Below are 21,415 nucleotides of genomic sequence, written 5' to 3'. Positions count from 1 at the left end.
AAACTCGTTATATAATCCGCTTGTGATCGATCATAGTTTTCAACTTAGATACCTCCAATAACACACGAGTTACGGTGAACACATTACGAGTGTTTACAAAACTCCCGCTGAATATAGACACAACCCAGGCACTTGCTGTCAAAACTAACAATCCGAAAATGAATTGACGGAATACTATGGTGACAGATAAACTACAGATTTTCAGAAACATAATGAAATTAAAGGAAGCGAAAGCAAATGAAACAGTCTTTGAAAAGAGACTGCAGGTTTTGTATATTTGACAAGAGGGTTGCTTCACATCAACTTTGCATACCCAGAAAGACTTGGGTTGCGTATATTTATAGCCAATATATAGATTACATTCAGGGTTTGAAAACCCTATTTACATAAAGTCCTAAGCCTATCCAACTCCGAAGAGAGAAGTCTTTGAAACCAAATACAAGACTTCAAACAAACTAACGACCCGGTCTAACACTACTAACTTTCGCCACCGATCTCTTCACCAACAAAATCCAGGATAACAAAAAATGGGAATCAATACATAGATAATAGGTCGAGATAGATAAAAATGGAACATCTTTCAATCAAAATTCACATCCGGTGCCATAAAATTAGTAAGAACAAGTGAAGAGAGTGGCAAACCTTGGCAGCGAAGCTCGGAAACGAATTAGACATGTGATACAAGATATCCAAATACGAAACGTGATTCGATATAATCGCCCCTGCCCTTTCAGGCTCCTTCTCTTCGGCCCCATCTTTTCCCTAACCAAAAATTTAACATCAAAATTCACTGCTCAAAATCTCACGAAATCAATTTTCATGCTTTAGAGAGAGAAACGATGAGAGAGAGTACCTGGGCGGCGGGTTTGGGGTCAGAATCCGATGATATTCGATGGGTTTCGCTGATCCAATAGAAGCCGAAGACAACGAGCATTACTCTGGATAAGGCGCGGCCGCACTGGACAATCACCGCCCGCCGCCATCCTCCCATGTGCGCGTAATCCTCCTGCTCCTGCTCATCGTGATTGGGGACTTTGAAGAGAGTGCAAATCCGGCAAATCAAGTAGTACAGCACCAACACCGTCGTCGTCAGCACCAACACCGTCGTCGTTAGAACCACCCGTATCGGAACCAGAGTCACCAGCGCGAGCCCTAGCAGCACTTTCTCCTTCACCGGCAATCCGTCGCGTCCCATGGTGCCGTACACATCGCGTCGCATGTACACCGCACATTTCTTCTCAAGCTCCTGGAGCTCCTTGGCGAAGACCTAGGAGTTCGTGTCGGATTTGATGAGCAGTAAATCGTCCTTGGGCGCCGAACCGTCGTCGCGGTCCGGCTTGGCAGGATGGGAATTGAGGTCTTTGAGTTCAGACTCCATTAGCAAAAATAACTAATTTTGGGGGGGAAGGGGGGAGTCGGAGGCTGGCGGGGTTTTAGTGAACGGCCATCGAAACGATGGCGTTTTGGAGTGTGTAGATCTGGGAAGGATGAGTAATGTGGACCGGCGGGTAGATTATGGTTGCGCGGGGGATGAGAGCTTGCTGGTTTGATGCATGTCAAAATTCCTCACTTATTTTTTGTATTAATCACCTGAGAAATAAAAAATAAAAAAAGGGCTCGAAAGTGGCACTTTCGAGCTTTTTTCCTGCCAAACCACGACGAGTTAGCGGTCAAGAAAAGTACCATTATCTTCGTCTCGTCAAGAAGTATGATTTTTTCGTTTTTGAATCTGTTGACCCTAAAAACTACTAAGCCTACATGGCGCGTAGGCCGAGTAATATATGAGCTAACTAAGTCCTTCAGTTGTGTGTGGGGCGTGCCAACTCATTGGCCGAGCTCGGCCGAGGAGTAAAATTTGTTGACGTTGCGTTAGGTGCGCGGCCGACTTCTGCGTCTTGTGATTGCAACCGAGGAAGGAATACATCTCGGCTTCTTGGGTTCTCGAACTTGAAGACAAGGCTACTATTCTTACGAAGTTCACAAATCGTCGTCGTTGGATTCGGTCACAGTGATAGTATTTGTCAGAGTAAACTCACGCCAAATCGACACCAAAGTGTAAGGGCACAAATACTCAAAGCGAATATAAGTCTTAACAGTAAACCTCACCTCAGTGAGATCCAAGGCCGTGCAGACCCACCGAAATCCAATTCCACTGAATTTTCTTCCCGACTCTTGGCCTTTGAAATCCCTTATGCTTCTTGCTTATCCTCGGCCTAAAAGGCTGAAAGTGTTTTTTTTTTTTCCGACTCTCGACCGTCAGAAAACACACAATGAAATACATGCTGCAATATCACGTCTTCTTAGCAAATTTGGATTACTTCCTCGGCCAACTAATATATATATATATATATATATTTGGATTGTTGCAGTGTTGTTGCCCCCTTATTTTCTTATGCATCGACTTAATTAGCCAGATGATTAAGAAAATAATTTATTCTTTTTTATTTTTTTTAAATGGAAATAAAAGTAGCCGAACCATAGTCAGGAGAAGGCCAACGATGCTTTATTCCAAGCCGAGATCTTGTAATAACAAAATTTTGAAATTGATTTTGCTCTAGGCCGAATAAAGAATCATCTCCAAATACTTTTGACTTAGTGAAATATTTTTTATCATCGACTACTGAATGTATTGAACAATTACTACGCCCCCCGGGCATAATAATTTTGCCAATTTCAACTTTTAACTTAAACAATTTAACCGAATGAGATTTCTCCATATCGGCTTTATCACCAATAATCATATCAATTGTCGTGGTTTTTCCGACTAGGCCTATGTCTCAGCCTTGTTCATCATTGGAGCACTGTTCAGTCGAATCATTTTCTGAGTCGATTTGTGGCTCATAAACTTGAATTTTTCCTTCTAGGCCTACCACACTTTCAATATCGACCGAAAAAATAGGTGGCCTAGGTTTTTTGTCTTGGCCGACCATATTTTCAGCCTCGACCGAAAAAATAGGTGGCCTTTGTTCTTTGGCCAAATTAACAATTTTCTTAGGCCGATGTTTGATTACGGCCGGAGCGAAAAATTACCCCCCGGTATTTTCAACCAACCATTCCTCAAATGGAATTGATAAGTAGTCGAAAACGTAAGGAAAATGTTCTCCATCTAGCCAGGCATTAAATCGAGCCCTGTCTTCATGTACCCTTTGCTCATGCAGGGTAACATGAGCGTTTATTCTCAACATGTAAGCGAATGACTTTTGCATCTCTCTATGGCCACGAAGAACTTTTTCCACTTCCTAAGATTTTTTACGTTCCTCATTGTGTTTTTTCAATTCCTCTAAGAGCTCGCACAATCAGCTGCATTGAACGAGATTGGAATCTTGATATATCATATGAACTTCGTAGTATTAGCACTAGGTCCCACTGGACGTGCCAAAATGTTGACCCTAAAAACTACCAAGCCTACGTGGCACGCAGGCTAAGTAATCTATGAGCTAACTACGTCCTTCGGTTGTGTGCGGGGCGTGCCAACTCGTCGACCGAGCTCGGCCAATGAGTAAAATTTGTTGACGTTGCGTTGGGTATGCGGTCGACTTTTGCGTCTTGCTATTGCGACCGAGGAAGGAACACGTCTCGGCCTCTTGGGTTCTCGAACCTGAAGACAAGGCTACTATTCTTACGAAGTTCACAAATCGTTGTCGTCGAATTCGGTCACAGTGATAATATTCGTCAGAGTAAACTCACGCTGAATCGACACCAAAGTGTAAGGGCATAAATACTCAAAGCAAATATAAGTCTTAACAGTAAACGTGGTTCGGCCGTTTGAATGCCAAACTTTAAATCCCACTTGTGAGTATCCAATCATAAAATAACTCGGCGTGTAGTGTGCCGAGCCCAATAAACTATAACACCTCACTTCGCCGAGAAGGCTGATGAGATGACCTCAACCAACAAGGACTCGGAAATCCTTCTCGATCAAGACTTGGATAGATAACCAGTCGCCCTCGACGCAATGCTGTTTATCCAAACTGAAGATGCTGTGAGGTCGGCTGATTCTACAGTGACAGTGTTATGTATGCCGATTGAAGATACTACCGGTTGCCTTCACAGTGCTGTTTATCCAAACTGAAGGTGTGTCAGCGAAAATAGAAAAGGAAAAAGTCTCAAGGTTGTTGAGAGAATTTGCGCAGGGTAGTTGTGTGTTGAATTGAAAGGGACCTTTAGAATGATGACCCCTTGTATTTATAATAGCAGAACACTAGGATTGTCGTCGTCAATAATGGGAATATTCTCTCAAGTATGCATGATCCCTTAACCTTAGAAATCAACCGAGACTTAAACTTCTCAAATTATCCCAAATTGATCCCGTGGCCTTGGTGATTTCCTAGAAACCAACCGAGACTAAACCTCTTGAATTATCCCAAATATCCATCAACCACATGCTGGCTCATAACGCAAAAGTCTATACCAATATGCTAAATCATTTAGCCTACTCAACAAGATAATTACTGCCATCTTTTATCACCACCACGTGTAAAGTCATCTTTCAAGCACATCACCATTTTTACTTTTCCCTTATCGTAATTCCATCAACATCGTAATCTTTATCCAACGCATGCATTGATTTCCTGATCACCTATTTCACCTCGTTGACCAACCAAAGAAGGTCATCAGATCATTTTTATCCACGCCAACTAACCTTGACCAATATGATCTCATCTTTTACCCCATTGTATTTGCATAAATGCAGGGAAGATAATCTTTTAACTTGCCACGTTAGCTCTCAAACCAATCATCATGTAAGTGTAGCAATTCAAACTGAAATTGATCTCCTTTGCTTCCAAAAATATATTTTATAAGATAATTACTATAATAATCCAATAGTAATATCTAGAAAAATAAGAAATCCAACGGCCTAGAACCTACTCATTCAACGACCTTGATGGCTCGAGCCGATATTGTAAAATCGAGCCCAAACAGAATCACTCGATTTCGTTGAGTATTGAAGAAGTTATGAACGTTTAAAGTTTACACAGTTTACGGCGAGTTGTCAGTTTTTCCGCGGACCAGCCACCTTTCAGGCTATTTTCGGGTTATATCCGGCAACCATTGGGCTTCCAAATAGGTATAATCTTGTTTTACACTTTCCTATCTTCATTTTGATATATTATGGATCGAATTTGGTTTAGAATTAATTGAGTTACGAAGTTTTGAAAATTGCCCAAAAGAATCATGGATGGTGGACAATCACAATGACCATTTCTATTGATTATGCAAATCAGGGACCATTTTAGCTATTTAGCCTATTACTAAAGTATAATAAACTAGTCAACATGAGTAAATAATATAAAGGTCTAAATTCGAGTTTCGATGCCGACAATCCCTCTTGATGAGCAATATGTAAAAACTAAAAAAAGGAATTAGGACTCCTGTCTAAATCCTCAATGAGGCTTGTGGTATACCTTAGAGTAGTTCCAGTGTAGTAAGGCCCCTTTTGGGCAACAGGCAACTCAATCCCCTTAAATGAATAGTAACTGTCGGCAGTGAAAAATAATTGCCTAAGTGCATCTCCACCCCTAAACTGAATAGCCTAGGCAATTCGTATTAAAATATTAGTATTTTTTGTTTTATAAAATAATGAAAGATAATATTATTTTTAATTTAGGATAATAATAATAAAAAACTGGTGAATGTATTTGAAAATGTTGAAATGTAGTGTAAAGTGAAAGAACGTGGATAGGTATTTATAGAAAAAATTCTAATTTTTTATATTTGTAATTAGTTTTTTTAATATTTTATAATGATTTTTAATAAATTAAAGGGAAGTGTTATTGACACTACAAAAATCTCATTCTACACTCATCACAAATGTATTTTTCTTTCTAAATATAAAAAATTTAGAGTGTAAAATGAGAAATTTGGAGTGCCAATAACAATTTCCTAAATTAAATTGTGAATGATGCCAGCCTTGCATCATATAAACAGGACACTGGGCCAAATGATTATTGTCTGACTAATCCATCGAGCTCGCCTTGAGCCCAATTGCTCGAGTAGGGTGGAGTGTTTTAAGGAAGTGGAGTAGTTGGGTATTTCCCCAAGGTAATAAGCAACGGTGGTGAAGTTGCTCTTAGCCTAGGTAAGAGTGCCTCATCTCTCCCTCTCTCAACTTTTATGTACCAAGAACATAAAGTATAATAAAATAATATAACAAATGATTTGCTTACTGCAATAAGACTTTTTGTGATACAGCGTCAACACCTATTAACAGAGATGCGTTTATTATAATTTTGTAAGAAATTGTGGGTTTCCTTTTAATTTTGGAATTCACCTTCGTACTTATTTTGAACAAACAATGTTATCTGCATTAAGAGCCTAAGACTCCATTATTTTAGAATTCACCTTATTTGATTGCAATATATGATGTATAAGTGACAAAGACTCCATTTATTGGAAGATTATAATGTGTTATTCAATAGGCAATGCAAAATTACAGCAACATAAACCTACACAAAAGTTGTATATGGCAATTAATAAAAATAATAAAAGAAAAAAAAACAGAGAATCACCAAATCCAATTTTCAGTCACTTAAAATTATACAACTACAGTTCCTAAAACACAAAATAATTTGTAGAAAGAAAATTAGAAAATTCGAACTTGATAACAGTCTACCTTAAGAAACCCCATTATTGAGTAACAGCAACAACAACATTGGGACATAATTTATTGAATATATATGGTGGACAAATTTAACAACTCTAGTACCGTTAATAAAGCTTCAACCAATACAACAGATATGAAATCAATATATACCTGCATATCCCCATTCCGAATTGTACCCTCATTGTAACGACCCGAAATTTCTAATTCGGAAGCCAAACACACAGGTAGGCCACAATAAAATAATGGTTAATTATAATTCTAACTAACTACACTAAAAAAAATAATCATTTTGTTTAATTTATGGCTGCATCTAACATCCTAGTTAGACTGCCAACATACACTAAACGAAGGGATCAAGCCATTCGTAGTTCACCTTACGCTTCTAGAACAACATACTAAAATTTCATTCCGATCCAACGGTCGGATCTCCGCCAATCATGAAATCACGTGGCAGTCAACGTTTTATTTTATAAACTTGAAAATCCAATTCGGGAAGATTCGTACGTTGGATTCCCGATCTTTAAAATCCTAAGGTCCTGAAATATTACATACGATAAGGTCTCAAAGTTTAGTGACAATCTAACGGTCGGATCGTCGATTCATTATTTTGATCAAGTAAGGTATCGTAGTGAATTTAGGTTCAAACGATCAACCTACATCATACGAATATCAAAACTGAAATCAAGGTATCTAATTTAGCCTAAAATTAGCATCAACGACCCTCTGGCCACTCACTGCCATGGGTGGCGGTCAGCCATCCAGACTCGCCGGAAAATTTCAACTATTTCCAAAAATTCTCAAATTTTATATAAATGAAGATCTCAAAGAGTAAAACAAACTTTTACCTGTGGTCAAGTCCAATTTGGCTGGAAAATGCTCCAAATTGACTCGAACCCGCCAGAAACCCTATTTGGGTAGTTGTCGATTCGTCACCAAAACGAACTTCGTCACCTCATCAAAGGCTTGGGCGTTGCTCCTAGGGTTGAGAGGAGTCTTTTGGTGGTGGTCATCGATGGTGAAGCTTGCCGGAGCCACCGAAAAAAGATTAAATCCATCGAAAAAGCCATGGGCTTTGTGGCTTCGAACTAGAAAAATGGGAAACAAATTGGGAAATCTAACACTACAGAGATGTAGGGCTCGTCAAGGGCTTTCCATGGACACCAAGATCACCCAAAACGGAGTTCGTATGGAAGAGATATGAGTGGGTCAAGTTGGCGGGTCGGGTGGAAAAACTGGATTGACCGGTTCTCTTCTTCTCCTCTCCCTCCTTTCCCTCGTTTCCTTTCTCCCTCATTGACTGGTGCCATTCCTGTTTTGATTTAATGGAAAGTAGGAGAATCCAAGCAGGGGTTCTCTCGGTGAGAGTTGCTCTAATGGAATCGAACTACAACCTTTGAAAATTGAGCTTCTGGCGTGGAGCTCCGGCGAGGGACCCGTCGAACTTGGGGTCCCATGAGCTCGAGTTAGTCCCGTTAGAAACTCAGGTAGCTTAACCCATGCTCTGCATGTTAATTTCAAGTTTAAATTTGAGTTTGTGATTTTCGATTTCTGTTTGGAATTTCTTCCCAGGAAATCGTTTCACTCCGCCTAGATAGCCGCCTAGACCGCCCAGGCCGCCTAAGAACGCCTAGGCGGGCGCCTAACAGCTCCCCGATTTTTCTTAACGATTCGGACCTAATCGCCTCGGCACACCTCCGCCCAGTGCCTAGGCGGCCGCCTAGGCCGATTTTTAGAACACTGGTTTCGATAACAAATAATTTGGAATTTTCAGGTTTGGCTTTTCTCAAGTTGGGCCTAAATTTTTCGGATCGAATTCGGTTTACTTGGATTTCTTTTCTGCCCTACAAATAATGCTAGAAATATCACATTACTGATATGCAAAGTGATTTAAGCAGTAAACATGTCATTGCTATGCAAATTTTGCACTTCAGACTATTTTAATTTGTCCTGTTTATGCTGGCAAATGGGTGGGTTCTTTACAAACAAATTGAAAATCAAAAAATCCGGAGGCAACAGACCCAAAAGATAGCCCAATTGAAAATGTAAATAGAGGCTTTTTTGGGGTACTTTTTTATTGCTAAATATACCCATTCTCAAACACCCATTATTGCTAGGTTTTGTATCTTACATTGGCAGTTGATTTATTGATTTTACGATTACAAAGATGGACACATAATTATACATAACTAATAACAACGAAAATCTCTTATTCATATCGTACACATAATATTCTGTATTTTCTTCTTTTATTTATAAAGTTCAGAAGATAAACGAGGTTTGATGAGAACATTGAGTGGAGTTGCCTTAACGTTGGTTATTCCAAAACTCTCTGTCATATCAATTGGTGCACTCGACGGGTTTGAGATTTCAAACGCATGCAGAAAACTAGCCAATGTAAATTGCACCAGTTGAAGACCAAATGCCAAACCAGGACATGATCTTCTACCACTTGAAAAAGGAAGAAACTGAAAATGCCGACCCTTCAGATCAACATCCTTGTGTGTGGTAAGAAATCTCTCTGGCTTGAACTCGAATGGCTCAGGCCAATTTTTCGGGTCAGTTTGGATCTTCCAGAAGTTCGGGATCAACCGGGTGCCCTTTGGGATATGGTAGCCAGCAATGGTGCAATCTTCGGTGAATAAACGCGGCCCTGATAATGGTCCTACTGGGTACAAACGTAACGTCTCCTTTACAATAGCTTGGATGTAGACCAAGTTGCTTATATCTTCCTCACTCACAACTCTTTGTTTGCCTATTTTGGTGTCCAGTTCGTTTACAGCTTTTTTCAAAACTTGAGGGTTGTTCACCAATAATGATATTGCCCACGTCAATGGCACCATGGTGGTGTCGCCACCTCCTGCAATAATATTCTGCCCAAGGAATATTTGCTTGATTAACATTTATACGTTCTTTAGGCGACGAAAATGTTAGTGATTATATTTTTAAATCACATCTTGTAAATCAAAGAATATGATAATTGATGGTTGGATTTCATTATTAAAGATTTAAAGAAAGAATCTAACAATCGCTACATCATGTATTCTACATATACAGTCTAAGAAGATAATCTCTTTACCATCACCCATTGGTGAGCCGACAAATATGTCACATGAGTCATATATAAAATTGGACATAATTTGTTTTTAAAAAAAAAAAATATTATCGTCTAATGTTTTCATTTTCTTTTTATAGACTATGCAATTAGCTTATAAGTATTGAAAAGTAAAAATAAAATCTTTATGTGTATAGTGTCTAACTCCAGCCTTTTATGGTTAATTATTTGCCTGCAAATTTAATAAATTATATATACGTACCACGCTTGTGGCTTTGGTGATCGTATCAGCATCGAAACTGCCAAGGTCCGCACCATCAAGCACAGAAAGCAACGAATCTATGAAGTCCTTTTCTCCTTTTGCATCACCTTTTGCTCTCCTCTGCTTATGCTCTTCAAGCCACTCTGCAATAATGGCGTGCATTTCCGTTGCACTTTTCTTCATTGCCTTCTCATGTCCACCCCAATCCAACCACCGCAGATAAGGAACCGCATCACCCACCAAAAACATGCCCAGATAATCAAAGAACTCCCTCAATGCAGTCTGAACCCTACGCGCTTCTTTCTTCTCATCCCCAGTGGCAGCCACCGAAAACCGCTTTCCAGCCACCATTGTAAGAATAACGTTCAGCATCATGTCCCCAAACCATTGCTTTAGCTCTACAACCACTCCATCTTTCGAGCCCTCCTTTTTCTTTGTACTCCAATGGTCGTGCAATTCTTTTAAGAAAGTAGCCACTTCCGACACTCGAATGTGCTTGAGCAGCTCAACCTTCCGGACTGAGAGCAACTCCAAGGTAACGATCTTGCGAATTTGTCGCCAATAGGGTCCAGGTGGTCCGAACGCAAACATGGCATAGTTGTAGGTAACGTGATCTGCAACCACCATCTTTGGGCGACCGAGTATGCTCAAGTCATTGGTTGTGTAGCATTCTTTTGCGATCTCACTGCTGCTTATCACCAACGACGGTTGGACGCCAAGGCGGATAGTGAAAATGGGTCCGTACTTGTCCGCCATGGCTCCCAAAGTTATGTGAGGAGGTGTGGGGCCTCCGAACAAATGAAGGTGACCAAATATAGGCCATCCACCCTTGGCTTCTGGTGGTGATAATTTGCCCTCGTGATTGGAAGCTCTCCATCTTCGAGATAAGTAATAGAACACGATGATTACTGTGAACAGGCCAGCAGTGATAGAGTTTGCATAAGGCAGAGAATCCATTTTTGCAACTGTCATTAGAAGCTTGAGGCAAAATGATTTTTGCTGAACTGGGAAAAGGCTTAAGTTGATTTATCACCTTGTCATACACACACGTATATATAGAAGTAAGGGCTTGATTATTACGTATGGTTGTATTGAAATACATAACTCTTTATCTCCGAGTTGAGGGGAGAAATGAAAAAATTATGACTAACTAAAAGGTAAAAGATATATTGTTTTTTTTTTAACAAATGATATTATCTACATTGAAAGGATGGAGAGTGGACTAAGTCTCACAATGTGTTAGTAATAATGGGGTTCAAATTTACCTTTAGCGATCATCAAAGCTAAGAACCCATATAGAATTAATTGTTTACATCAAACATGTAATAGGAATATTTTTAAGAATTCGAAAAATGTAAAATCTATAAAGTAAAGTATAATTGATGAATTTGCTTACGGGGATCTTAATTATTTAGATAAAAAAATTACGTTGGGTTCTACGTAGAACATACGGCTGGGCATTTAAAAAAAAAACCGACTAAACTGCTTGAATCCCACCCGAAGCTTGGGTTGTTTTTTTTTTTTTTTTAATTTTCGATGGCTAAACCAAACCGTACCGATCTTAATCGGTTTGGCAATCGATTCTCAAAATTTTTAGGGTGCGGTTAACCAAACCGACCCGCATATATTTAATTTTATTTTTGAATCATAATTAATACGTGTAAATTTAAAAATGGAAGAGGATCCTCCTGAGTTCAGGATGGGGATCCTCTTGATCAAGTCATCCGGACCATTCAAATTTAATCCAACGGTTTTAAATAAGAGGGTCCTCTAAAAGTTATAATAATTACAACCGTTTGATTAAATTTGAACGGTCCAGATGATCCTATCAGATCAGGAGGATTTCCATCCTGAACTCATGAAAGGATCCTCTTCCCTTAAAAATACCCTTTCCTTTTCATAACTCTTAAAAAAGACAAAATATTAAAACTCCTCAATCCCCCGTTTTGTTAGACGTTTAACGAATTTTGATTATTTTGAAGATTTATTATTTTATGACATGCCGGTTTGGACCCTTTACTTATCTGTTCGTTGCAACATGCAAGTAAGATGGGATTGTCTTCTGTGTGATGTGTGCATAATTTTAATATCATTGCCCCCACGAAAATAACCTTACAAATAAACAACTATACGCTGGAATTGGTCTAACGCTCGTGATTTTTACACATTGGGGACAATTCCAGTATGGGATGACCTATTGAAAAAAATATCATTGCCCTCACGCTAAGGGATGACCTACTGATTGAAAACGAATTTCATACTCATATATTATACACAGTTTGTTTTGGGTTAAATTCTTAACGCGTGTGTATCACACGATAATGGTCAATGAGAGGTTGAAATGCCTCTGTGAGTCTTTTCGATCCTCAAAAGGTAGACTGTTGTGGCGAAGCTACAAAGTAATTTTTTATCACACATTGATGACATACTAATCATTTTAGTCCCTTTTGTGGTGATTAAGTTTGTGTAACGCCCGGATCCCAACATACATCGAGAGTCGACATGTGACAAAGGGAAATAACGTTTGGCAATCGGTTTGAATCCCACCCGAAGCTAGGTTTGGTTTTTTTATATTTAATTTTCGATGGCTAAACCAAACCGTACCGATCTCAATCAGTTTGGCAATCGGTTCTCAAAATTTTTAGGGTGCGGTTAACCAAACATATATTTAATTTTATTTTTGAATCATAATTAATATGTGTAAATTTAAAAATGGAAGAGGATCCTCCTGAGCTCAAGATGGGGATCCTCTTGACTAGGTCATCCGGACCGTTCAAATTTAATCCAATGGTTCTAAATAGGAGGGTCCTCTAAAAGTTATAATAATTACAACCGTTGAATTAAATTTGAATGATCCGGATAACCTGATCAGATCAGGAGGATTCCCATCCTGAACTCAGAAGATGATCCTCTTCACTTAAAAATACCCTTTCCTTTTCACAATTCTTAAAAAAGACAATTTAATTGAGGATGACAAAATAGTAAAAGTGCTCAATCCCCCGTTTTACTAGACGTTTAACGAATTTTGATTATTTTGAAGATTTATTATTTTATGACATGCCGGTTTGGACCCTTATTATTTTATGACATGCCGTTTTGGACCCTTATTATTTTATGACATGCCGTTTTGGACCCTTTACTTAACTGTTCGTTGCAGCATGCCGGTTTGAATAGTAAAACTGACGTTTAACGAATTTTGATTATTTTGAAGATTTATTATTTTATGACATGCCGGCTGGTGGTGAGTTGTACGGGGGAAATCAACCATTTCAATGTTTAGAGAAGCTAGAGTTTCGGGAGATGCCAGAGTGGAGGAATGGCAGCCTAGTCCAAGTGGTGGTGAAAGTCCAGACTTCCCTCGTCTTCAGGAGCTGATATTAAGAGAGTGTCCGAAGCTGATAGGAGACTTGCCTACTCATCTTTCTTCCTTGAAAACACTTGATGTGTCTGAGTGTGAGGTTCTACATGAAAACAGGGCCAGTAATACCCTGAACATGGAGTCCTTACGAGGATCTCTTGAAAAACTGACAATCACTAGTACAAAAACATGTTTGCGCGACGGAAACTTGCGCACGTAAAATTTTGGCGCCAACCCATCCCATCTTTGCGTGACACATGTGCACCTACGTCGCGCAAAACAACTTTGCGCGACGTAATTGAACCTACGTCGCGCAATGCTGTTTTGCGCAACGTATGAAGCGTTGCGCAAAGTCGACGATTTTTTTTTCTAAAATAACCACACACAATGGCCTTTTTCTTCACACTCAACCTCTCTCTTTCAGACTCTCCATCTCTCTCAACCTTCACCATCTTCACCTTCAAGTATTGTATTTATTTGATTAATTAATTAACTATTTATTGATTACATTTATGTTCGGATTTTTTTATTTTTGTGTATTTATGTTTTTCTTTAATTATCTTTGTCAATGCTTATTTTTAACAAGTTGAGTTTTGGTTTTGAACAATTGAATGAGTAGAATGAATGACTAGGAGTATGAAGGATTTTGATAGGTTTAGGGAAACAAAAGCTAAGAAACTGCAAGCTGCTCAGTTAACTTGATCCAATTTAGGGATAGATTGATGTGTGCTAAAAAATGATTTCATTTCTCACTAAATTGGGAGAAGGAAACTAGAATGTTAGAGATTTAGAGAAAAAGCTAGTTTATATTTTTGTCAAACCACTATTCTATTACGTGGTTAGTAATCATTTTAGGTGTAGTCTCTACCCTTTACGATTTTGAATACGTGGTCTCATCATATAGGTCCTTAAACAATAATTTTAAGGCAGGAGTGGAAGAGATATACAAGAAGCTAAAACTGTGGAACATAGGAACAAAAAAAAAAAAAAAAAACTTTGTGCGACGGTTGTACCTCCGTTGCGCAAAGTTTTTTTATTTTCCTTTTGCTTTTCTATTGGGGTTCTTGCATTGCCTGTTTCTTTTGTGGTATCCACTTGTGTAAATGTTTTAAATTGACGATCGAATCAGTTCCTTGTATTCATATAAGATCCAAAAGTGTAGTTGTAAAAAATCATCAAAATCGGAGTTAAAATAACCGTTAAATAGTGATTTTTTTGTTTATAACTGTCGAAAAGATTTGTCTCGTTACTTGATCTCTGAAGGTTTGTTTTTTTTTTTCATTTTTGGAGTATGCGATCTTGAAGCATATACAAACAAGTTTGACAGTTGGATCATTGAAACTTGTTTTGTACAATGCGTATCCCATTAAAACAATAGATTTCCTAACACTTATATTTTATTTTTACTTTCATCAAGTATAACATAAGATTTTGTGGTATCCACTTGTGTAAATGTTTTAAATTGATGATCGAATCAGATCCTTGTATTCATATAGGATCCAGGAGTGTAGCTGTAAAAAATAATCAAAATTTGAGTTAAAATAACCGTTAAATCTTGATTTTTTCGTTTATAACCGTCGAAAAGTTTTGTCCCGTTACCTAATCTCTGAAGGTTTGTTTTTTACTATTTTTGGCGTATACGATCTCAAAGCATATACAAACAAATTTGACGGTTGGATCGTTGAAACTAGTTTCGTACAATGTGTATCCCATTAAAACGATAGATTCTCTAACACATATTTTATTTATACTTTCATCAAGTATAACATAAGATTTTGTGGTATCCACTTGTGTAAATGTTTTAAATTGACGATCGAACTAGTTCCTTGTATTCATATAGGATCCAGGAGTGTAGCTGTAAAAAATCATTAAAATCGGAGTTACAATAACCGTTAAATCGTGATATTTTGTTTATAACCGTTGAAAAGATTTGTCCCGTTACTTCATCTCTGAAGGTTTGTTTTTTGCCATTTTTGGCGTATACGATCTTGAAGCATATACAAACAAGTTTGACGGTTGGATCATTGAAACTTGATTTGTACAATGCGTATCCCATTAAAACAATAGATTTCCTAACACTTATATTTTATTTATACTTTCATCAAGTATAACATAAGATTTTGTGGTATCCACTTGTGTAAATGTTTTAAATTGATGATCGAATCAGTTCCTTGTATTCATATAGGATCCAAGAGTGTAGTTGTAAAAAATCATCAAAATCAGAGTTAAAATAACCGTTAAATCGTGATTTTTTCGTTTATAACCGTCGAAAAGATTTGTCCCATTACTTGATCTCTGAAGGTTTTTTTTTTCTTCCATTTTTGGCGTATGTGATCTTGAAGCATATACAAACAAGTTTGACGGTTGGATCGTTGAAACTTGTTTTGTATAATGCGTATCCCATTAAAACAATAGATTCCCTAACACTTATATTTTATTTATACTTTCATCAAGTATAACATAAGATTTTGTGGTATCCACTTTTGTAAATGTTTTAAATTGACGATCGAATCAGTTCCTTGTATTCATATAGGATCCAAAAGTGTAGTTGTAAAAAATCATCAAAATCGGAGTTAAAATAACCGTTAAATAGTGATTTTTTTGTTTATAACCGTCGAAAAGATTTGTCCCGTTACTTGATCTCTGAAGGTTTGTTTTTTTTTCATTTTTGGAGTATGTGATCTTGAAGCATATACAAACAAGTTTGACAGTTGGATCATTGAAACTTGTTTTGTACAATGCGTATCCCATTAAAACAATAGATTTCCTAACACTTATATTTTATTTATACTTTCATCAAGTATAACATAAGATTTTGTGGTATCCACTTATGTAAATGTTTTAAATTGATGATCGAATCAGTTCCTTGTATTCATATAAGATCCAAGAGTGTAGTTGTACAAAATCATCAAAATTGGAGTTAAAATAACCGTTAAATCGTGATTTTTTCGTTTATAGCTGTCGAAAAGTTTTGTCTCGTTACTATCACTATGAAGGTTTGTTTTTTGCCATTTTTGGTGTATGCAATCTTGAAGCATATATGATCACTCATATATTTCATGCATTTATACCATTCATTTCTAAAGTCTTTGGATGTTTTTGTGTCAAAATTGTGGCATTTTACCTTACCTCGTGTTAATGTACAGTTAATTTTGTTGTAGGATTAATTTCAAACAAAATGGGCAGAAAAGAATAGAGAAAAGACAGAATGCAGCACGTCATTAAACAAAGGAAGGAAGTGGACTATCAAGAAATTGAATAATAAAAGAGGAAAGGGAGAGACTTGCGGATTGTGTGGAGAAAGAAGAATAAGAAAATAAATAAAAGGGGAGACATGGAATGATGGAGGAATAAAAGAAACATAAAGAAAGGAATGGTGGAGGAAAGAAAAACAGAAAATGATAAAAGGAATGAGGCATGGCAGACAAGAAAAAGAAAAAAGAAGGAATAAAAAAATGAAAGAAGAATAAGATGAGGCCAGGAGGCGCGGCAGATAGGAGGGAAGGAGAATAGAAAAATAGGGGAGACCGACTAGCAGGGGCGGGGCGGAGACCAAGAGAAACGAAACAGACAGAAAATAAAAAAAAAGAGTCAGAGAGTGACAGCAGCAAGGACTGGGGCGGGGGGAGGACAGACTGACGCAGGAGAAAAGAAGAAAACTGAAGGCGCGGAAGGCAGAGACAGGGGGAGCACAGAGAGACAGAGAAGGAGCTTCACTCTATTTTTTTTGGTTAAATCTTTCCAAACTTATATTTTATTTCTGTTTTAATAATATGTAACTAATTTTATTTTGGCTAGAGGTTAATTCAAAGCCATGAATATATTTGTAATATGAATTGATTACCTTCAGTTGTGATTTCTGAGTTGTGATTTAATTTGCTTAACTGCTTGATTGATAGCTTATTTTTGTATGTCGATTAAGAATGCATACTTAATTTACATGCATGAATTTGACGCTAGAATATAAGGGAGTTTCACCTAATCGTTATGAACTTATATTCACAAGTAGTGAAGGTTGCTAGTCCCAATCACGTTAAGTAAATTCTTGGCATAAGTTTCATGCAAATCATAGTAACGAGTGCCTCGTCAATGCTTATGTTTTTCATAGAACTTAATGATTCTTGCTTGTATCTCTATTATGCAATTCATGTAGGGAACTTGTAGGGAATGTTTTGGGTTGTCGTATGCAATCATCCAACCTAATAACTTGTGGAAAAACTGAGGGTTAATTAGTGCAATTCACGGTTAATTTGGGGCGTTGAGATTTACAATTTATTGAAAGAACAACTGAAAATCAATTTAGGTTGCATTTGTGTCATGTGTGGAGAAGAACCCTCTAGCTAGTCCGTCACCTATCCTTTCACCTTAATTTCATGCTTTTGTCAATTCTGTAATTTATTTAAGTTTAATTTACTTCTCGTAAAAACCAAACCCCCCCATTATTAAATTATATTATTTAGTTAGTTTTCATTGTTGTTAGTCTTTTAATTCAATTTCCGTCCATTTCAGTTCCTAGTGTCTAATTTGATTGTTTTCATTATTTTGAGTCATTCTAAGTGTGTTTCGAGTTATTAGAGTTTTTAGCCTAGTTTTGTGTCCTTGAGTCTTGTTTAATATTTTTAAATTAATTTAGAATAGATTAGCAATCCCTCCTAATCCCCGGCCTAGAACGATACCCTACTTACATCTATACTACAATTGTCAAAAAGAGGGTTAATTTGTGTGTTAACTTATTTCACGCATCAATATACAAACAAGTTTGACGGTTAGATCATTTAAATTAGTTACGTACAATGTGGTATCGCATCAAGTTCAATGGTATATATATTTATCAAGTAGATTTAAATTTATTTATTTTTTACGTATAATACTTAAGAAATTGAATGATATGTATATTTATTAAGTAGCTACCAATTTATTAGTCAGGTTTTTGTTAAAAAATATATTATTATGAGTTTTATGTAAAAATAATTAAATTTAAAATGAGTAAAGTCACATTTTCAGTTATTTTTATAATAATTTTTTTATATAAAAAATACCGACGCCTTTATGTTGTCGTCGCGCAAAAACACTTTGCGCGACGTCGAATTGTATACCTATGTCGCGCCAGTTTTGAATATTTTGGCACAAGTGTAAAAAATAAGCGCCAGTTTTGATAATTTTGGACAAAATCTTCCAAGACCCCTTTGCTTTTCACGCCCTCCTCCTCTTCCCAGACCCCTTCTCTCTTTCTCTCTCTCTCACTCGGTCTCTCTCTTTCGTAGCCTTCCTCCTCTTCGCTCATCATACCCTCTCTCCCGTAGGCTTCCTCCTCTTCGCTCGAACCCTAAATTGCCCCAATCTCGAACCCACTATCGGTTGTCTCTCTCCCTTTCGTTCCAAACGACAGGCAGTCACCACCCCCTTCGTCGTGCTCGTCTATCTCGAAAGTAAGTCTAATTACAAATTATGGAATTGTGAAATTAAGGATTTTGATCGTGAATTGAGATGAATTTTAGAATTTAGGGTTTTAATTTGGGATAAATTACTAGGGCATGGGATGGATTTCAGGGTTTGAAAAATTGTGAATGGGAATTAGGGTTTTAATTTTGAAATGGGGATTGAATCAGGTTTTTATTTGGGATAAATTATTAGGAAATGGGCTAAATTTCAAGGTTTAAGAATTACTCTCTATGTATGTTAATAGTTGTTGTTACAGTTTAAGAGACTGGAATCATTGTAGCCGTTCAAGGCCAAAAGTTGGGGTTAGTTTGTGCTTACTATGGATTGAAGAAACCTCCTTATATTCTTGTAAGTAAACTAGTTTCTCCTTAAACCAATTTTAAGGACATGAAATCGGGTTGGCCAAGTCAGCTTCTATTGTCACATTAGGTGCACCAAGAGAAGTTTTGTGGTTTCTTATTACCTGATGGGATTTGCAAGATACTTTAGTAATTTGATTGTTTGGTTTCTGAAGTTCTTGTGGTGTAGCATTTGATTCTATGAAGTTATCCATCTCGTGTTGTAAATCTTATTGTGTAGAGATTACTATTCTGTTTCGAGCTGCTTATTCTTGTCACGTGATGATACATACATGTAATTATATTATGCTTGCAATATGCATATGATCTTCCTTGACTGAAATGTAATGTTTCTGTTTTCAGGATGCTTTGGAGCCGTATATGAGTCAGAGAATATTGGAAGTTCATTGGGGAGGCCATCATCGAAACCATGTGGAAGGTCTGAACAAAAAACTGGAGAAGAGTGACGTACTATATGGCTACATTTTCGATGAACTTGTCAAAGCAACATATAATAATGGGAATCCTTTACCTGAATTTAACAACGCTGCACAGGTATCTACAAAATCATTAGCTAATTTGTATACTTTTCTTGACTGGATCATTTTTAAATGCTATCAATGAGCTTGCATAGGGGTCACTGATCAAAGATATGAAACGTTTAGCTACAGGCTGTTATTTGCTTAGTTGACTTTCTTAAATGTACTACCACCGGACAATATGTGATATAATCGTGTAGCCTGAAGCAGAACTGATTCTAAAGCTTGTTCAAATTATTAGTTTTCTTGATAGGTTGTTCCTAAAGGTTTAGTGCAGTTTTGGACTGGTTTAAGACTCACTAACTTGAAGTCCAATCTTGGTCATAGCATGAAAAAAATGTTGCCAACGGGTGACATGTTGCGTAAAGTGATTTGCAACAAGGAAAGTTTTCATTTTCCTTGTTTTCATTTTCATTTTCACCTAATGTGCTTACTATTAACAAAACTTGCAGATATCAAAGTATTGAAAACTACTTAGAGTTGTTACAGCATCATCATCCGGCCTGAGACACTGATATTTCTCATAAGTAGAGTAATATCTGGTTTTCATTTTCTTGAGATCCAAAAGCTAACTGAAATAGCTGTCATGATGGATACAAAGGAATTTGGTTTGTATTTATAATTTCTATCCTGGATTATGTTAGGTTGATTATGTGCGGGTTATCATTGCTTCGAGAAGATTGTGTTAATAGTTGTAAAAGGTTCCGCGTAGTTCACCTTACGCTTCTAGAACAACATACTAAAATTTCATTCCAATCCAACGGTCGGATCTCCGCCAATCATGAAATCAAGTGGTGGTCAACGTTTTATTTTATAAACTTGAAAATCCAATTCGGGAAGATTAGTATGATGGATTCCCGATCTGTAAACTCCTAAGGTCCTCAAATATTACATACGATAAGGTCTCAAAGTTTGGTGACGATCCAACGGTCGGATCGTCGATTCATTATTTTGATCAAGTAAGGTATCATAGTGAATTTAGGTTCAAACGATCAATCTACATCATACGAATATCAAAACTGAAATCAAGGCATCTAATTTAGCCTAAAAATAACAGCAACGGCCTTCTGGCCACTCGTCGCCATGTGGGGTGGTCAGCCGCCCCGACTAGCCGGAAAATTTCAACTATTTTAAAAAATTCTCAAATTTTATATAAATAAAGATCTTAAAGAGTAGAGCAAACTTTATACCTGTGGTCAAGTCTAATTTGGCTGGAAAAGGCTCCAAATTGACTCAAACCCACCGGAAACCCTCGATTTGGGTAGTTGTCGATTCGTCACCAAAACAAACTTCGTCACCTCATCAAAGGCTTGGGCCTTGCTCCTGGGGTTGAGAGGAGTCTTTTGGTGGTGGTCATTGACGGTGAAGCTCGCGCGGAGCCACTGGAAAAAGATTAAAGTTGCCAAAAAAGTCGTGGGCTTTGTGGCTTCGAAGTAGAAAAATGGGAAAGAAATTGGGAAATCTAACACTACATAGATGTATGGCTCATCAAGGGCTTTCCATGGACATCAAGATCACCCAAAACAGAGTTCGTATGGAGGAGATATGAGCGGGTCAAGTTGGCGGGTCGGGTGGAGAAACCGGGTTGGCCGGTTCTCTTCTTCTCCTTTCCCTCCTTTCCTTTGTTTCCTTTCTCCCTCATTGGCCGGAGCCATTGCTCATTTTACTCCTTTCTCTTCTCTCCTTCTCATCCCAGTCTTCCACGTGTCATCACAGATAATGGCTTCAGAGATCTGAAGCCATCCAGATCAAGCCAAAATTACAAAAACGATGCGGTGGAAGGTTCCCAGGAGAGATTTGGCAAGTTGCGCAGAGATGGA

The 21,415-nt window shown here is 37.6% G+C and overlaps 1 protein-coding gene, 1 long non-coding RNA gene and 1 pseudogene across 3 annotated transcripts; 1 reads left to right on the top strand and 2 right to left on the bottom strand.

The window, feature by feature from the left end:
• Nucleotides 1-293: 293 nt before the first annotated feature.
• Nucleotides 294-1,529, bottom strand: LOC103450492 (lysophospholipid acyltransferase LPEAT1-like; annotated as a pseudogene).
• Nucleotides 1,530-8,610: 7,081 nt separating this feature from the next.
• On the bottom strand, nucleotides 8,611-10,954 carry LOC103450583 (strychnine-10-hydroxylase-like). The gene is made up of 2 exons (XM_070814693.1): nucleotides 9,919-10,954; nucleotides 8,611-9,474 (listed from the first exon to the last, which is right to left on the bottom strand). The coding sequence occupies exons 1-2, from the start codon at nucleotides 10,888-10,890 to the stop codon at nucleotides 8,851-8,853; spliced, it is 1,596 nt and encodes a 531-aa protein (XP_070670794.1). The 5' UTR covers nucleotides 10,891-10,954; the 3' UTR covers nucleotides 8,611-8,850.
• A 7,393-nt stretch (nucleotides 10,955-18,347) lies between these two features.
• LOC139192338 (uncharacterized) lies at nucleotides 18,348-20,256 on the top strand. 2 transcript variants are annotated; one of them, XR_011576427.1, is made up of 3 exons: nucleotides 18,391-18,705; nucleotides 19,420-19,611; nucleotides 20,048-20,256. It is a non-coding gene; the product is annotated as an uncharacterized lncRNA (long non-coding RNA). The 2 variants fall into 2 exon arrangements; XR_011576426.1 differs by lacking the exon at nucleotides 20,048-20,256 and having other exon boundaries at nucleotides 18,348-18,705; nucleotides 19,420-19,805.
• Nucleotides 20,257-21,415: the final 1,159 nt, after the last annotated feature.

The sequence above is a fragment of the Malus domestica genome, chromosome 15 (assembly GCF_042453785.1).
Source record: "Malus domestica chromosome 15, GDT2T_hap1".
NCBI lineage: Eukaryota > Viridiplantae > Streptophyta > Magnoliopsida > Rosales > Rosaceae > Malus > Malus domestica.
The sequence above is the reverse complement of the archived record's forward strand: the minus strand, read 5'-3'. Positions and strand labels throughout refer to the sequence as shown.